Source organism: Coenobita brevimanus, chromosome 44 (genome assembly GCF_032717465.1).
Source record: "Coenobita brevimanus isolate Jiangsu-jjx chromosome 44, ASM3271746v2, whole genome shotgun sequence".
Classification (NCBI taxonomy): domain Eukaryota; kingdom Metazoa; phylum Arthropoda; class Malacostraca; order Decapoda; family Coenobitidae; genus Coenobita; species Coenobita brevimanus.
Window position 1 is genome coordinate 23,829,721 of NC_136997.1, and position 17,529 is coordinate 23,847,249.

At 46.5% G+C, this 17,529-nt stretch overlaps 1 protein-coding gene and 1 pseudogene across 1 annotated transcript in view; both read right to left on the reverse strand.

Annotated features, from left to right (window-relative positions):
• The window catches only part of LOC145398016 (ionotropic receptor 40a-like), a 16,225-nt gene extending 2,043 nt beyond the window's left edge, over positions 1-14,182 (reverse strand). Inside the window, exons 1-2 of the mRNA XM_080270981.1 lie at positions 14,148-14,182; positions 13,437-13,586 (exon numbers count right to left, since the gene is read on the reverse strand). Coding sequence (XP_080127107.1) covers positions 13,437-13,586; positions 14,148-14,159 — 162 coding nt within the window. The 5' untranslated portion in view covers positions 14,160-14,182. The remainder of the gene's footprint in view (positions 1-13,436; positions 13,587-14,147) is intronic.
• On the reverse strand, positions 5,311-12,449 carry LOC145398201 (uncharacterized; annotated as a pseudogene).
• Positions 14,183-17,529: the final 3,347 nt, after the last annotated feature.

Genomic DNA, 17,529 nt, shown 5'->3' on the forward strand with positions numbered 1-17,529 from the left:
GAGTTATACACAATACTCTATTCAGTATCAAATTCACTAGACAGACTAGGGGGCTCCGACTGGTTTGTGTAGTGTTGGTATCATGCAGGATACTAACCAGTCGTAAGGACACTGAACGGACACTGTACACAAGGGGAGGGGAGGTTTCACACAGTCTGTTACTTGGGCTCGAGTAAACAATCTGAATATACTGTAAGTGTCACGCCGAGTACGATGCGGTGGTAGGGGCACTAGTTAGACACAGTACACAATATGAATATAGAGACACACAGTACACTGTGCAGTCACCAGAGTACTTGTTTGGCACTGTATACAACACGAGCACTAATGTCACAATATACACAGGGCAGTCACTGTTACACTGAGCAGGCCGGAGGGCTCCGACTAGGCTGCAGGAGCTGGGTGGCCCCCAGGTGTCGGCCAGGTGTTGAAGGGGTCCCGTCTGGTGTCCTTTCTCTTAAGGGCCACGGGACAACCCTGGTGAGAGGCCCTACGGGCTGCAACTTGGCGTGGTGAGAGGCCCTCTACTAGTGGGGTCTGGCTTGGTAGTCTGGTCCTCGGGGCTTGAGGCCAAACAACGAGAGTAGGCATGCTTGTCTGTGCCCACCCTGGGGAGGAGGTTGCTGTCGTCTAGGGCTGCGGAGGTTGCACCCTAGGATTACAGGGGAGCCACGGGGAGTCCGGCGTCTGTGGGCTCCCTCCCATCGGGCCGCTATTAGGGTCGGGCTGCGGCGTTGCCTCTGGCGGGAGTATGCCAGCTAGTCGTCTCCCACAGGTGCCAGCTGGACTGCACACACTCCCAGAGACAAGATGGGGCCTCACCACACTTCTTCCAGGCAGGAAGGCTCCTCCTGGGCGCTGCCTAGGTGGAGAAAAATGGAGGAACGTCCCACTCGGCTACAGGAGGGGTGAGCCAAGCAAGGGTCATCCTCCACAGGGGAAGTTTCAGGGGATGAGAGACTTTGGTGGTGGTGTCTCTCCCTGGCGTGGCTAGAGGCTGTCGCTGAGTTCCCGTGGGCAACAGGGGGAGGGCGGCCAGAGGCCATCCTTTCCCTGTTGGTGCGGCTGGAGGCCATCACCGGGGCCCAACTTCCTGACAGGACCGTGGGCGAGGGGCGGCTGGAGGCCATCACCTGACCACGCGTGCGGCTAGAAGCCATTACTGGTGTCCTGCACAGGGAATGAGGTACAGTCGAGGTGTGGGTGGAGGCTTTCACCTGCCTGCTGGTGCAGCTGGAGGCCACTATTTGTGTCTTACTCCCAGAGGCAGCTGCAGAAGGAGAGGGGTCATACACTTCTCTCCCCAGTGCGGTTTCTGCAGGAGAGGGGGGGGGGTTGGTAGCAACTGAGCAGCTAGAGGCCATCTCTGTTACTGTGTGGCTACAGGACGACACTTGGCTCATACAGCTACAGGTCATTGTATGTGCGGTTTAAGCCCGTCACATTGTATGTGCGGCTACAGGCCATCACACGCTGAACCTGTTGAGGGCTGGTCAGGTTGGAGGGTAATGTACTCGGACTGCAATATTCCTACTGGGTCTGTTGCAGGGAATATGGGTGCAAGGTAGTGGGGGACATATGCCTATACTGCCAGGATAGTGCACGCACCCTCAAATCCCCATCATGGTCTCCTCCTGGGGTGGGGGTCGTGACGTCTCGGTGGTGTTCTGCTGCTACAGAGGGTATTTCGCCACCATCTTGGGGGGGAAAAGTCACGTCCCTGTGGCTGGAGGCAGTAGGTCTCTGTGGTGGTGGTGCTGTGGGTTGGTGTCAGGTGATGTAGGAGGGTGGTCTAGTGTTGGGTGGCGAGGTCTGGGTCCTGGTGATGGGCATAGGTGACGTATAGGGTGGAGGCCCGAGATGTTTCCTGGAGGAGTCATAGGAGGTGATGTGTGCCACGCACGCATTGTTTTCTTCCATAGGTTGGGGCCCAGGTGACACGCTGTACCTTCATGGCTGGTGGTGGTTGGTGGTTGGTGTGTCCTAGGTGCATCTTGGCGACCGGTGAGGTGTTGGGGATTTATGTGGCCACCGAGGGCAGATGCGACTCTTTTCCCTAGGGATAGGGGCTGGTGAAAGTCTCCACTGGGCCTGGTGAAGTGTTAGTGTTATGGGAGCCGTGTTAGGTGTTTGTGAGGTATGGGAGGTTTGTTCTGGTGGTGTAGGGGAGGTTGGGGGGCTGGGTGATGGTGTGGTGGAGTATCTGGCCGGTGGGTGTGGAAGACAGCCGAAGCAGGTTGTGGTGGTTTTGAGGGTGTGTGTGGGTGTTGAGGGGGGAGTGCGGCCTTGCGATGTTGTGGTTGGGCATGCTGTCCGGGTGTTTGGTGATGGGATGGCATGGGTGGTGGTAGGGGGCTGTGCTCATGGTGTGGGGTAGCTGGTGGGTGTGGAGCGAGATGTAAGGGGTAGGGGGGATGGTGCAGGTATGGGGGTGGTGGCAGGTGGTGTGCAGTGCTAGAAACGTGGTGGAGTGGTCGGAGGTGGATTTGGGGCCCATGGGTCGGGTGGTTGTATTCGTGGCGGTGGTGGGGTGGCAGGAGCTGAGGTGTGGAGTGTGGCAGGGGAGTTTACTGGAGAGGAGGGAGTGGGGGAGGATGGCAAGGAGAAGGAGAGTGTGATGTAGCAGGTGCATGAGTCCGACGGGGAGTCTGGAACAGTGAGTGGTTGAATACTATGTATTCTCTGTCTTATGGGGGATGTGTTGGGTGTGGGGGGGTGGGGGTGGGAGGTTTTGGTGCTGTGGGTAATGTTGGGAAGGTGGGTGAGGGTGTGGCTGCATACCTGGCTGGTGGGCAGGAGACGGGCCAGATCTGGTTGTGGTGGTGGCGATGGTGGTGGGGGACGAGGAGTGTGTGTGTGGTTTGGCATCGGTCATGGTTGTGGAGCGAGGGGAACATGGCAAAGAATACTGTGCGGGTGTAGGGGTGGCGTGTAGCGTCAGTGTTGTGAGGTGGCAGTGGGTGGGTGGGGAATCTCTTGATTGTGGCTGGGCCTGTGATGGTGATGTGGTGGCTGGAGGTGAGGCATCAGGTGAGGTCACTGGGGATGTGTTGGGGTTCCATGGGGATGGTGAGGTGCGGGTTGAGGGTGGGGTGGGTGAGGTGACCGTGGAAAGGGAGGTGGGTGAGGATGAGGAGGGGGAGGACGTGATACAGCAGGCATATGAGTTAGTCATGTTGGCGGGGTGAGGTGAGTGGTGGTGCAGTGTGCTTGATGGGAAAGTGGTTGTGGCATGGCCGGGAAGTGGCGTGTGAGGTGGGTGGTGAGGGGTGATAGGTGGGATATGGTAGACAAGAGGAGATGGTTTCAGGAGGTAGGTGAGAGGAGCATAAGGTATGGGTTCCGGTGGGCCTGTTAAGGTGGAGGCAGGCTTTGTGCTTGGGGAGAACAGGATGGGAGGAGGCGATGGTATCGGGGAAAGTGGTGTGTGGAGGAGCAGGAAGGTTAGGGATAGGAGAGGGTAAGGTGGAAGATATAGTGGGAGGAGAGTAAGATGAGGTGTTCAGTTTCACCCTGTTGTCGACGGGGGGGGGGGGCGATGTTTTTGTGAGGTGGCCCCTGCCAATATGGGTAGGTGTGGGGGCGGTTTGGGGTGTCTTTTCTGTCGAGCTCTGCCTCCTGTGCACCAGTTTTGTCGAGCTTTCCTTCCCCCAGGCTCAGATTAATCGGGGTATGAGGTGTAGTCCTCGGCGCCTTCGTTGTGTGGTGAGGAGACTTGCAGGCGCCCTTGGGTGGTTGTCCTGTGCTGGACAGCTTTTAGCTGTTCACGTATGTAGTGGATAGGGCATCTGTGGCTGCAGGCAGAAAATTCCCATGGGTCAATGGAGATGATATTAGTAATTTCCTCGGGGGTGAGTGTTGCTGAAAGGTTTGCATGGGTGTGAGGCGTTGTCCTCTGTGTGGGGAATTTATTGATTGCGCTGATGTGTTGTGGGGTGGAGCGGGTGGCTAGGGGGTATCTCATCAGTTGGATGTCTGTATCCAGGTCTCCCGTTGGGTCATGTATTATAAAATGTTCTTTGATGACACTGGTGAGGATCCTTAGGAGTATGTTAAATATATGCTGTTCCTGGGTTCCTGCATCAGTCTCTGGGTATGCAGCGGTTACGAGTTGCCTGGCCTGGATGAGTGAGTCATCTAGGTTTCCGTCGTAGGTTAAGTTGTCGAGTTCTGATAGTGCCACAACTCTCCCCAGTGATGGGGTGATGGACTCAGTCACTGTTTGGGTAATATTCGCCCATGTCAGTTCCGGGATGATCTTGGGTGTGATACTGGCTACTGATTTGCCCAGGAGTGACAGGGTGACTGCTATTTTCTGTTTGTCATCCTCGAACCCTATATCTAGGAGCTGTTTGATCATGGACAGGTATGTGTGTATGTCATATTGTTCCGGGTAGAATTTAGGTAGTTGCATGTGAGGTTTTGTTGCCATTTTTGCTGTTGTCCCCGTTTTGCTCCTCCTTATATTCTGCCTGGGGCAAGAATCGCCGCTGGCCACCAGTGCTATGCTAAGTGTTTTTGGTCTGACTCATCTTCCTAGAAACACCAGCTATAGACCCAGGGTCCTCTTTCTAGTCTGGAGCTAGAACACACAACGAGAAGAGCAGGACATAAAAACTCTGGACAACAACCTTACACGTGTATTTCCCTAATTACAACCCCCAGTATACAATATGATTGTGAGTTATACACAATACACTATTCAGTATCAAATGCACTAGACAGACTAGAGGGCTCCGAATGGCTTGTGTGGGGTTGGTATCATGCAGGATACTATGCAGTTGCAAGGGCACTGAACGGACACTGTACACAATGGGAGGGGAGGTTTCACACAACACAGTCTGTTACTTGGGCTCAGGTACACAATCTGAATATAAGTGTCACGCCGTATACTATGCGGTGGTAGGGACACTAGTTAGACAGAGTACACAATATGAATACAGAGACACAGTACACTATGCAGTCACCAGAGCACTGGTTCGGAACTGTATACAACACGACCACCAATATCACAATATACACTGTGCAGGCCGGAGGGCACTAACTAGGCTGCAGGAGCCGGGTGGCCCCCAGATGTCAGCCAGGTGTTGGAGGGACCCTGTCTGGTGTCCCTTCTGTTAAAGGCCACAGGATGACCATCAAAGGTGACGTCATTTTCTGCGGGCTGCAGCTGAGCGTAGTGAGAGGCCCTCTACTCGTGGGGCTTGGCTGGATAGTCTGGTCCTTGGGGCTTGGTCCAAACAATGTGAGTAGGAGCACTTGTTTGTGCCCACCCTGGGGAGGAGGTCGCCGTCGTCTAGGGCGCAGAGATCATGCCCCGGGGTTACAGGGGCACTGCGGGGAGTCCGGCATCTGCGATCTCCCCCCCTCCCGTGGGGCCGCTGTCAGGTTCGGGCTGCAGTGTCGTCTCCAGCAGGAGTCGACCATGGGCACCGGCTGGACTGCACACACTCCCAGGGACAACACGGGGCCTCGCCACACTTCTTCCAGGCAGGAAGGTTCCTCCTGGGGGCTGCCTCTGTGGAGAGAAGTGAAGGAATGTTCCACTCGTCTACAGGAGAGATGAGCCAAGCAAGGGTCATCCTCCGCAGGGGAAGTCTCAGGGGATGAGAGACTTTGGTGGTGGTGTCTCTCCCTGGTGCGGCTAGAGGCCATTGCCGAGGTCCCATGGGCAACAGGGGGAGGGCAGCTAGAGGCCGTCCCTGCCCTTTCAGTGTGGCTGGAGGTCATCACCGGGGCCCAACTTCCTAACAGGACCATGGGCGAGGTGCGGCTGGAGGCTGTCACCTGACCACAGGTGCAGCTAGAGGCCATCCCCGATGTCCTCCACAAGGGATGAAGTGCAGTCGAGGTGTGGGTGGAGGCAGTCACCAGTGTTTTTCTCCCGGAGGCAGTTGCAGAAGGAGAGGGGGCATACCCTTCTCTTCCCAAGTGTGGTTTCTGCAGGAGAGGGGGGTGGTTGGCAGCAACTGATTGACTAGAGGCCATCTCTGATATTGTGCGGCTACAGGCCATCACGTTGTATGTGTGGCTGGAGGCCGTCACATATTTCGTGTGGCTACAGGCCGTCACGTTGTATGTGCTGCTACAGGTCGTCAGAGGGATGCTGCTAGGAACTGAATATTCAGCCCCACCCCGAACCTGTCGAGGGCTGGTCCGGTTGGAGGGTAATGTACTCGGACTGCAACATTCTCGCTGGGTATGTTGCAGGGAATAAGGGTGCAAGGTAGTAAGGGATATATGCCCATACCGCCGGGATAGTGCGCCACGCCCTCAAATCCCCTCCGTGGTTTCCTTCTGGGGTGGGGGTCGCATCGTCTCGGCGGTGTTCTGCTGTTACGGCGGGTATTTCAGTTAGAGTGTGTTATGATTGTTTTAAGAGACAATCAGAACCAGTAGGGGTAAGTACATAAAGGCATTTAATGCGTATTACTCTTCTGTTATCCACAACATATGGGAAAGGCATGGGAATGAAAGACCTACAGTGTATTATGTTATTGTCTATATACTTGCATCCTATATTATGTTGCTACAAATATGTATAGTAAAGTTGAACAGCATCTGTCTCATTTTCTCATACATTCTCATGCCCATCACCACCACCCTTCTCTGTGGGTTCTTGTCTCCACAAAACACCTCTCTTATCGTCCACCACTCTCACCCATTGTTAACCAACGTACACGAATATAATGATGAAATGATCTGTCATGTATTGATCATATTAATATCATACACCTCTGTATTAAACACCAACAAATCAATAAAAATACAATATTTCGGTATAGCTGCCAGTTACTTCATCCTGTTGTAAGTTTTGACTTAAAATATGCACTGCAAGTTGGACATTGTGTTATAAGGACTTACAGTTCTTTTTCGTTAACACAGGTTGTGTGTGGTTATGGACGTCCATTAATTCATATTAACAGCAATTTAAGCCTTACATTATAAACACGTAAGGTTTATGTTCCTGTCAATACTGGACGAACGAAACAAATCAGGGATCGGTTCTGACGAATCACAAACTCACTGATTTAACGAAAATATTCCGACCTCTTATCACAACAGTGACACAGTATCATTACGTATAAGATTGACTCACATTCAGTCATATACATAATGATATTGTGTGACTTGTGACAAGAGGTCGGAATATTTTCGTTAAAGCAGATAGCCGTCGGACCTGATCCCTGATTCGTTTGGTTAATGCAGTATTGACAGGAACAAAAACCTTACATGATTATAACGTAAGGCGTAAATTGCCACGTTAATATGAATTGACGGACGTCCAAAACCACAAATAACCTGTGTCAACGATAACAACCGAGTGTCTCTGTAACACAAGATCCAACTTGCAGTGCTTATGCCACGAAGCAGCTGACAACAGGACGAAATAGTTGGCAGGCATACCGAAGTATTGTATGTTATTGATTTGTTGGTGCTTAATACAGAGGTGTACGATAATATTAATATGATAAATACCCGACGGATCATCTCATCACAGTCTTTGTTTATGTAGGTTAACAAAGAATAGGAGCTGAGGACGAGCGGATAAGAGAGGCGTTAGGTTGATAACAAACCCAGAGTGAAGGGTGGTCGAGGTGGGAGCGAGAATGTATGAGAAAAGACATCATATCTTACAACAGATGCAGTTCACTTTACTATACTTATTTGTAACATTATATAGGACGTAAATACATAGACAATAACACAAGACATTGTTGATCTTCTTTCATTTTCGTGCCTTTCTCATATGTTGTGGATAACAGCATAGTAAAATACATTAAATACATTTATATACCGGTACTTACTCCTGCTGGTTCTGATTGTCTATAAAAACAATCATGACACTTTGTAACATCACCAGCTCCGGCCTTCCACATCTATGCAGCAATTTTTACACTGGAGTTGGGGGAGGGGAGGTGGGTGTGGGGTCACTGGGGTGTTCGATCACCTGGTCGCTCACTGGCAGTGACTCAGGCTACAAGGAGGGGGGGAGGGAGGAAAAATTAGTGCTTTTGAGTGAAGAACTAAAAAATCTTGGAAAATAAATCGCTAAGGAAGAGTTATTGTGATGCTTCCTTTGCCATCTAAGATACGTAAAATGTAAGATAGTTCACTAAGAAAAAGTGTTACGAAGCCTCCAATAGAACAAAAATACATCTATCGATTCCCAAATCAAGGGCGATCTTTTGCTAGGGAGACTTCCTGTATGCAGCTAATTCGCTCGCTCCAACACCAAACTTAGTCACAGTTTGGACCCCCAACATATGTTCCCGAGCGAAAGATTTATCACATCAGCAAGAAATGGGGGCAGGGGTCGGGAGGAGATCTCTGTAGTACAGTAGCGAACTTTTTTTTTAATATATCAGCCAATTTTGAAGTTACAAGATAGACACCAGTTTGGATATCGCATAAAAATCCTCAGTTATTTTCATTTCATAGACAACACGTAATTCCTAACAGTTTTCTGTCAATCGAGAAAACGATTTTTTTTTATAAGGCAGTTTAGGTAACACTCGCAGTGGTGGGCACAGCTAACCGAAGACTTAGCTTCGATGGCCGATAGTCCACTAACTCAAAAGTCAGCTCCGATTGAGCTAAACCGATAGACTGCCGCAAAATTTAGCAGAAGCTAACGATTTTCGATAAACAGCTAACTTTCACTATTGGGATTTCAATTCGGTTTGTTTATTTGGCTCTAAAACCCTTAAAGAAAAACTCCTAGGTAGTTGAAGTTTTAATATCTTGTAGCCTGGACATAGAACTTTAGAAAAAGGTAAATCATGCCAGGATAAGATCTTTCAGATGATGATCAAAGCTTTTTTATTTTATAGTGCAACAAAGAGCCAAACAAGTCATACTCATCAATGCTCATAAGATCTTTACTAAGCATGAGTTACAACTTTGATCATGACTTCCCAGTACTGTTGAAAACTGAAAACCTCCCCCCAAAAAATAATTATTAATAAAAATTTATTCAAATTTACACAATTCATTGATTCAAGAAAGTAAGATCAAGGCATTTATAATATAAATTGCAAAGAACCAAACAATTCAGACTCATCAGTGCCTGTAGTTATTGTTATTAATCCAGCCATTCACTCTGTCTTCTCTTTCTGCTCCTTCATGGACTTCTCCATTGCCTCCACATGATGCTGGTTTCCCTAGATAAATATCAGCCTCTCAAAGTGGACATCTGACAGGCTGGCTCTCTTGGCCCTCAAGATGTCTTTGCCTATGGAGAAAAGGCGTTCAACTGCAGCGCTAGATGGGATGGGTGTGTTGTATTTCACGAACAGATCGATCAACACTTGCTCATCCAAGAAGGCTGCGTCAGTCAGGACGACATCCATTGAGCGGGAGCTGCGGGATTCCAGCCATCTTTTCACTAAGTTCTGTGACCTGGATTTCAGGGACTTGTGGCTCTCTCTTCTTTCAGGTGGCTGATTTTCTTTAAAAAATTATCATCATCTCCATCGCTGGTACTGCTGCTGCCGGTCTCTCCATCCTCCCCGACTCTCAGGGCTTCCTCCACAGCAATCTCCATAGCCCTGGTTACCTTGCTGATTTGGGTGTGATCATATTTCTCCAGACAGAACAGACGAAACTTGGGGTGGAAAGCAGATGCCAGCTGGCACTGCTGGTCATCTAGGGTAGGCCCAAACCTTTTTGTGATGCCTAAAATCATCGCATCTACCAAAGGATTGCAGTACTGGAGGCCATTGGACTTAACCTCATTCAGCATCATCAGAATGGTTGCTATAGTTGGGAGAAGGCTCCCAAGATAGGCCTGTTTCTCCCCCTGGATCGTATCCAAAGCCCTGGCAACAATGGACATCACGTGCACATATTCCTTTAGGAAGGCAACCTCAGAATCAGTGAAAGTCGACAGCTTTAGCTGCGTCATCACCCTGTGAACAGCTGGTCTCTTCTTCAGCAACAGTCCATTGAGGACAACAATCGAGTCATAGATGGAATTCCATCTGGTACTGTTGGGGACCACCAGTCTCCTCCCTAACTCTTCTAGAATGGTGTCTGCCGACACTGTGGTGCGGCTCTGCTGGTTCCATAGTGCCTGTGCCTTTGAAATGGCTTTTCTGTAGGCCGTCTTGAAATGAATGTTGAGAAGTGCCGTATCAGCATCCACGGTGGCTATCAAATTTAAGGTGTGGGCTGCTCACCTCATATGCGTTGGCAGGATGTGGGCACTCGACTCTGCCTTGTCAAGCTTCTCATCAAAGACAGGCTGAACAGAGATGCTCTTTATTTGAACCTCTTCATTGACAGGCCCGGCATTGGGATCTTCATCCTCCATGCGCTCCATGTCTATATCAATGGCAGGCTCAGGAATGTCTGGCAAGAGTTCAGCTTCTGTGCCAAACTGTACAAATGCCTTGACAAAGTTGCTGCCATTGTCTGTTGTGGTCCTGGTCACCTTGTTCTGCAGGTGAAACTTGTAGTGGATGTCCACCATGGCCTCAGCGAGAACATCAAAGGTGTGATGCCTTCTGAGCTGAAAGCAGGCCAGAACTGCATACTGTCTCATGCGGGTTTTGGGGTCCAGCCAGTGCACCGTCATTCCCAGATGGGATTTGTTGTGAGCCTACCAACAGTCTGCGGTAGTTGCCACCCAGGGGATATCCCGCAGCAGCCTGTAATTGAAAATTATGAAATGTAAAGAGCAAGAAGATATGTTGTTAAAATAAAAATAAATGATTGAATAATAGCTAATGATGCTGAAATACTGTATTATATTAAAGACTGTCTGTAAAACTAACTTTTTTCATGAAAAAAATTAGTCCTTAATAACTGAAGTAAATTTTGTATTAATGAACATTACAAAGTCTGTCATTAATGGAATTATTGTTATAACTTTCCATATATATATATATATATATATATATATATATATATATATATATATATATATATATATATATATATATACTACATTTAAAATATGGGCAATAGTGACAAACAGGGCATAGTGTCTGCTCACTTGTAATTAACTGATGAGATGTGACGAAATTAAAATAATATATATACATATATCATCAAAAAAAAAAAAAAAATGGAATTACCTATACGTTAAATAATATTCATACCTGATAAGATATTCCTCCAGCTGCTTATGCCTGTCCGAGATCCTCCTGACCAGGATGCGACGGGACATTGATATCTTACTGGGGTCCAGTGTCTTGATCAGGCTGACAAAGGTGAGGGACTCCACTACATGCAGCGGCAACATGTTGCAGATGAATGCATCCACAATCTTGGTGTCAACCACAGATTGAAGGACAGCAGTGCCAGCAGCTACTTGGCCAAATGCCTCGTAAATTGAGGGCTGGCACAGTGTCTTTGTAGTTGGAGAAATGTTACTGCCACTGCTACTTTCCAAGGATTGCCTGAGTTTCCCTCGGGAAGAGCCTGCCTTAATCCTGTCCTCAAACTGGCAATAATAAGGCTGGTGACTCCTCTTAATTTGGGACTTCAAGTTGTGGAGGCTCGTCACATGTCCCTTGATGATGGTGGTTTTGAGCTGGCACAAAACACACCTGTAAAGAGTTTTGTATGTTTTTCTGAGATTATATATTTTCATATAATATACTGAAAATCAAGTCCATCAGAGTTCAATAAATACCTTCTAAATAAGAAATATAAAGAAAACAATGCATACAATTCAGGGTCCCAAACCATGAGGCTGAAGAAACCTGCCTGAAAACGTAGGCCAATGGTTCTTAACCTGGGGGGCATGCCCCCCTAGTTAGGTGTCAGTAATTTCAAGGGGGGGCGCAGGCCCTTGGGAAAAAGCAGGAATTTTTCTAATTATATTAGTTATTCTCTTAACCAAGGAATTCATGATCACTAAAGAGACTAATATTTTTTTCACTTTTCTTTAAAATCTTGGAGGGAATTTTATTAATTAATGCAAGGAGGGCGTGCAGGGAAGGAACAATTCTTAGAGGGGGCATGGTACTAAAAAGGTTAAGAACCACTGATGTAGGCTATCCCTAAATTTCTAGTTCACAACAGTTAAGGTAATGGGGTAATTAATGGAAAGTAATTTAGGAGACATATATATTTTTGTAAACTGACAAGTTAATAAATGAAAATGTTTTCCCTTCATCCTGAATCCCAAACAAACGTTTTAAATTTAATATGGCACCCTGTAGGCTGTTAAAGATGTCTACATAAATGTGTATTTTGGGTGTTACATACCTGAAGTTCAAGCTGCCGATGCTCTTCTCGTTCTCACTTTCTGGCAGATATAGAAAATATTGACTTAGGTGGGGCCATGGATGAGAGTCGAGATGGCATGGCTGGCCGGCCTGGCCCTCAGCCTGAGTCACAGTTTCCTCCATCCTAAAAACAGATGTTGGAGTCTCCTCAACAGACCCAGGATCATCAGGGTCAAGCACAGTTATGTCCTCACTTAAGTCTCTTTCCATAGCAAAATCTGGTAGTCGTTGTAGATGACACTGACACGGGAGTGACGGACTGATTTCTGGTTGCAACTTGAATACACGTGTTTAGTCAACACAGGGTAAACACTGTTTACCTTCACATTAATCCGCGCGCAATCTAAGCAGGGACTGTAATTAAAAATCTGTGCCTCTATGTGGAATTATTAGTATTAATTTATTATTATTATTATTATTATTATCATTATTATTATTATTTTAAGTGTCTACTATTCATCACAAACAAACCAAAGTGAGAATGCTTTTTATTGGATGTAGACTTATCAGTATCGTTAGCGGACTCGAAGTTAGCTGATTAGCTGAAGCTAATTAGCAGAAATAAATTTAGCTGAAGTAAATTTAACGGAAGCTAATTAGTTCGATAATGATTTTTGAAGTTAGCGAACACAATAACCAGTTCACAACAAAGTTAGCTTCGTTATTAACTGTTTAGCTTATTATCGGAACCCTGCCCACCACTGGGTAACAGCCCGCTGCGCAAGAAGTAACGGTCTACGGTTGCGTGAGTAGCATGGCAATATATTCCGACCATTGCTGAGAGAGTTGGTTCAAGAAGTGTGAGGCAATATTTTTGGTGTAAAACGACGTTTTATAAGGCAGATCAGCGTAACAGCCGGCTGCGCAAGAAGTAACGGTCTAAGGTAGTATTTACCGACGATTCCTGAGAGAGTTGGTTTTTATGTGAGGGAATATTTTTGGTGTAATCTAATAAGTTCTTTTTAGTATTTTCAGGTCTGGAAATCAGAGGAAGATGATGAGCCGCATGAGACAATATTCAGCACTGCCTGACTTGCTCGCTTGACGCTTATTACGTGTTAAATCTTGAAATTAAATCGATAAGGAAGAGATGCTACGAGTTAATTACGGGCAAACTTTTTCCCAGGAAGCTTCGTGTGTGCATTTAATAAATTTTGGAAATAAATCACTAAGGAAGAGGTGTTACGCCTCACTTACTTGCGAACTTTTTCCCAGGAGGCTTCCGGTGTGCAGTTGATAGATCTTGGAAAGGATGCCGGTCTCCAGAAGGCGGATGAGGTTGTCTGAGATGAGGCGGGTGTAGGGGGTGTTGCGACGCAGTAACCAGATCATAAAGTTGTTGTATATCTGTGGAAGTAGGTACACTATACCACCAACTGTGTCTATGTATATATATATATATATATATATATATATATATATATATATATATATATATATATATATATATATATATATATATATATATATATATATCTGTCTATGAGTTTAGGGGGGTGTTGCGACGTATTATCCAGATCATAAAGTTGCTGTATATCTGTGGAAGCAAGTACACTATACCACCAGCTGTGTGTTTGGTTGTTTATCTTTGTTTCTGCTTGTTTGTTTATCTATCTATCGTCCCGTGTGTCTGTGTACCTATCACTCTATCTATCTATGTTTATCTATGCATGTATAAATTTGTCTGTCCGCCTGTGTTCATGTCAACCTTTTTATCTAGCAATCTAAATGTATTTCTTACTGTGTGTGTGTGTGTGTGTGTGTGTGTGTGTGTGTGTGTGTGTGTGTGTGTGTGTGTGTGTGTGTGTGTGTGTGTGTGTGTGTGTGTGTGTAAAACTTGTCCATCTATCCATCCCTCAATCCTTCTGTCTGTATGTTTGGCTGTCTGTTTATCTCTACACCACCCACCTTCTCTCTCATAATATAAGTATCCCGAGTCAAATTCTTGCTATGCTGCTTGTAAAGCAGATAATCAATAGCGCAAATTAAAGTATGTGTCCTCTTCATCACCAGCTCCAGTGTGGCCCCATACACATCGTGGACGGTAATGTTGGGGTCGATGTATAGCCTCCTCCCCAGTTCGGCTAGGATGGGGTTCTCTGAGCTCCTTAAGGCGTCTGGTACAAAGCTTCCATATTCGTACATCACGGGCCTGGAGAGAGAGAGAGAGAGAGAGAGAGAGAGAGAGAGAGAGAGAGAGAGAAAGAGAGAGAGAGAGAATCATCATGAATCATCATTGTCATTGCCATCATCATCACCATTACCACTCTAGACTTCTTCCTCACTCTGTAATACGAACAAAAGAAAAGGAACCGACTCTTTTCAATCTAACTTGGTTTAAAATTGTCATCTCGTCATCTTGAATGCTGAGTTGTAGCAATAAATTCACCTTAGAACTGATACTAGTCACGAAAAAGTGCCATGCAGAGCCGTGGCGTTGTCTTTTTCTGCCACTGAGTTACGTGAAACATGCTGCAAAAGGACAAAAATCTAGGCCAGGTTAAGGTGACATATGTATAGGTAACAGGTGTCCACAGTAAGGTATGGAACATGATGGAGTCGAGTAGCTCTTGAGATAAAATAAAATTGGAGCATATTAAACACAAATTTTATTGGAATTCACCATTTTCTCCTTATTTGCACCTTTTGCCTTGACTTTTTGTTTTTTAGCCGTTTCCTTTTGATTAAAATGACATAAGCAGACAGCGATGTGGCAAAGCTCTAATTATCTTGTTTTCCTGAACTTCCATCCTCTGGATTCTCTATGATCTGGTTTCGGCTAGCCTGTCATTCTCAGACTAATATGTTGTGTACATATCCATTATTTCTACCGACTATGAAAAATTCTTTGACTATCTTACTTTATTTGGAAACACATTCTGTCAATTTCTTCTTTCTCTGAAATCTCCATTCTAGTTAATTTCAATGTTCAACACCATCTTTGGCTCTCGTGCAAATCAGGTGATCACCATGGTGAACAATCTGTATCTTTTCTGTCCCTAATGACAGAGCAACTTGTACTCGCACAGCACCCTACCTGTATCCCTGACCACCTTTCCTTACAACTAATCCTTCTGGTTACTCTGTCAATCTTTCCTCTCCGCTGGGCTCCTCCTATCGTTCCAGTAAGACCTGTAGATCGTCCCAAGAAGAGACAACTGCTGATTGGGAGCCCCTCAGGCGGTACTTCTACAGTATGATTATCCTTAGAATGAGTATTGCTTCCATGGCCGAGAGCCATCTGAGTTTGCCTTGCACATTATGAAAGTTGTTTTCTCGGGCATGGATGCAGACATTCCTTTCTTATATCTTTTGACTACTGAAAAATAAAAAAGAGGTTTAATCACGCTTGTTCTAATGCTGTCCACAACAAAGAGAAGGCCTACAATATGTACCGGAGCTAACGCACCCTGAATCTCGCCTCTATTATATCTCCTTCTGGAATTGTGCTAAATCTGTTCACTCTGTTAAGAATAATTTCACCCTTACAAAATGCTCTGAACTCTTTGGCTCAGAGTCTTCTTAGTCCTTCAGCCACCTTACCAAATACCTTTCTAACCCTTTAGCCGCGGGTATTGTTTTGGTCTGACTGTCCTCTCCCGCGGGGGTTTCAGCCAAATGTAAACAAACCTTTAAACCTTAATAACTCTGCACAGAATAAAGCTAGAGAAAAAAAATAAGGTACCATTAGAAAGTACTAACCTTCAGCTTTCCATTGATGTAGGTTTCATGACTTTGTTGACTTTCACAGGACGGGGAGAGCCGTTAGAAGTGAGGGGTGTGAAATAACTATTTTACGCCCCACACACCAGTACCAAATGCCAACCACTCTCTCATAATAGTAATATAAACATATATGAACACTGTACATACGATAAACACCCACTCTGTGTTCACTGAGGTAGGTAAAAGGCACTTCCCTGTGGCTGCGCCAGCTCTTCACTGCGGCCGCGCCTCACTTCACTGCGGCGGCACCCGCTCACTGACGTTTCATGCGATCTTTTCATTCTTTCTAACTTCTAATATTATTTTACATATAATCTGGGCAATATACATTATATTTACACTGCACTTATTACTATATTGCGTCACTGGCGCATCACAGAATTACATAAGTGCCGCAGAATTCCACAAGTGCCTCAGATTCTCTTATTACAATATCACTTATTATACTGGCCAATATTTCCCTTTTTTTCTAGGCAAAATATCCCTTATTACTACATTATCCATTATACAATTATTGGCAAAGCACGTCACTGTCGCATCACTATATATCACTGTCACTTTCAGTATTTACTCAGAGAGTGGTACTCGGCAAAGCACGGAGTTACACATAGAGCGACTTGGCATTCCAGGCACTGGTGTGTGCTCATTTTTCTCGTCCTAGGCCTCCGTGTGGTGGTAGAACATACTCTGCAGCGGCCCTGTGACAACCTGCCGCCTGCTGTAAGAGGCAATTTCACAAGCTGGTGCCGGCTCATGTAATTGCGGCACTCAAGACGGTCAGGTTGTGTGTCAGAGTGTCGCCTCTGGATCAATGCCGTCACCTGACCAAATCGTGCAAGTAGCTGCTGCACGACAGTCTTGGAAAACTGTCTCAGTGATGGTTGCCTTATGCCCCCGACTTGTGTCTTGTAGAGAATGAAGGCGTTGAGCATGCACATATCGAGCATGTGCAGGCAAGCCTTCCTGTACCATCGGGTGTTTCTCCTGAGACAGTCGATTTCGCCAATCATCATATCAGACTTATCAACAAGTCTCATATTGACATTGTAATCAATGATGGCATCATGCTTCATGATTGGCTCTCCCGTCCTGTAGCTGACCTTTCCAGTTCTCTGCAATTCCCCCTTGTGGATGGTGCTGATCATATTCACGACCTTCTTGTCATGCCACCTGATCGCAAGAAGCTTGTCTGACTTCTTCAGGTGAACATCTCCCCCGGATGATGATGATGCTTCGGGGAAACTAGGCCACTCTTTCCTATAGCTCCGTACAGTGCCAACAGTGCCAATGCCGTGTTCAGCAAGGTATTTGGAGAGTTTCGGTGCTGTGTAGTAATTGTCTGTGTACAGCACATGATTACCACCAAAATACCTCTCCATCAGCACTTTTACAACGGAGCCAGAGAAGCCAAGGGGGTCTTTCCTGTTCACATCCATTGTGCTAGCAGAGTAGATGACAAAATCCAGGATATACCCCATCTCACAGTCACACAGCACAAAGAACTTTATCCCAAAGCGGTGGCGTTTGCTGGGGATGTACTGCATGAATTTGAGACGTCCTCTGA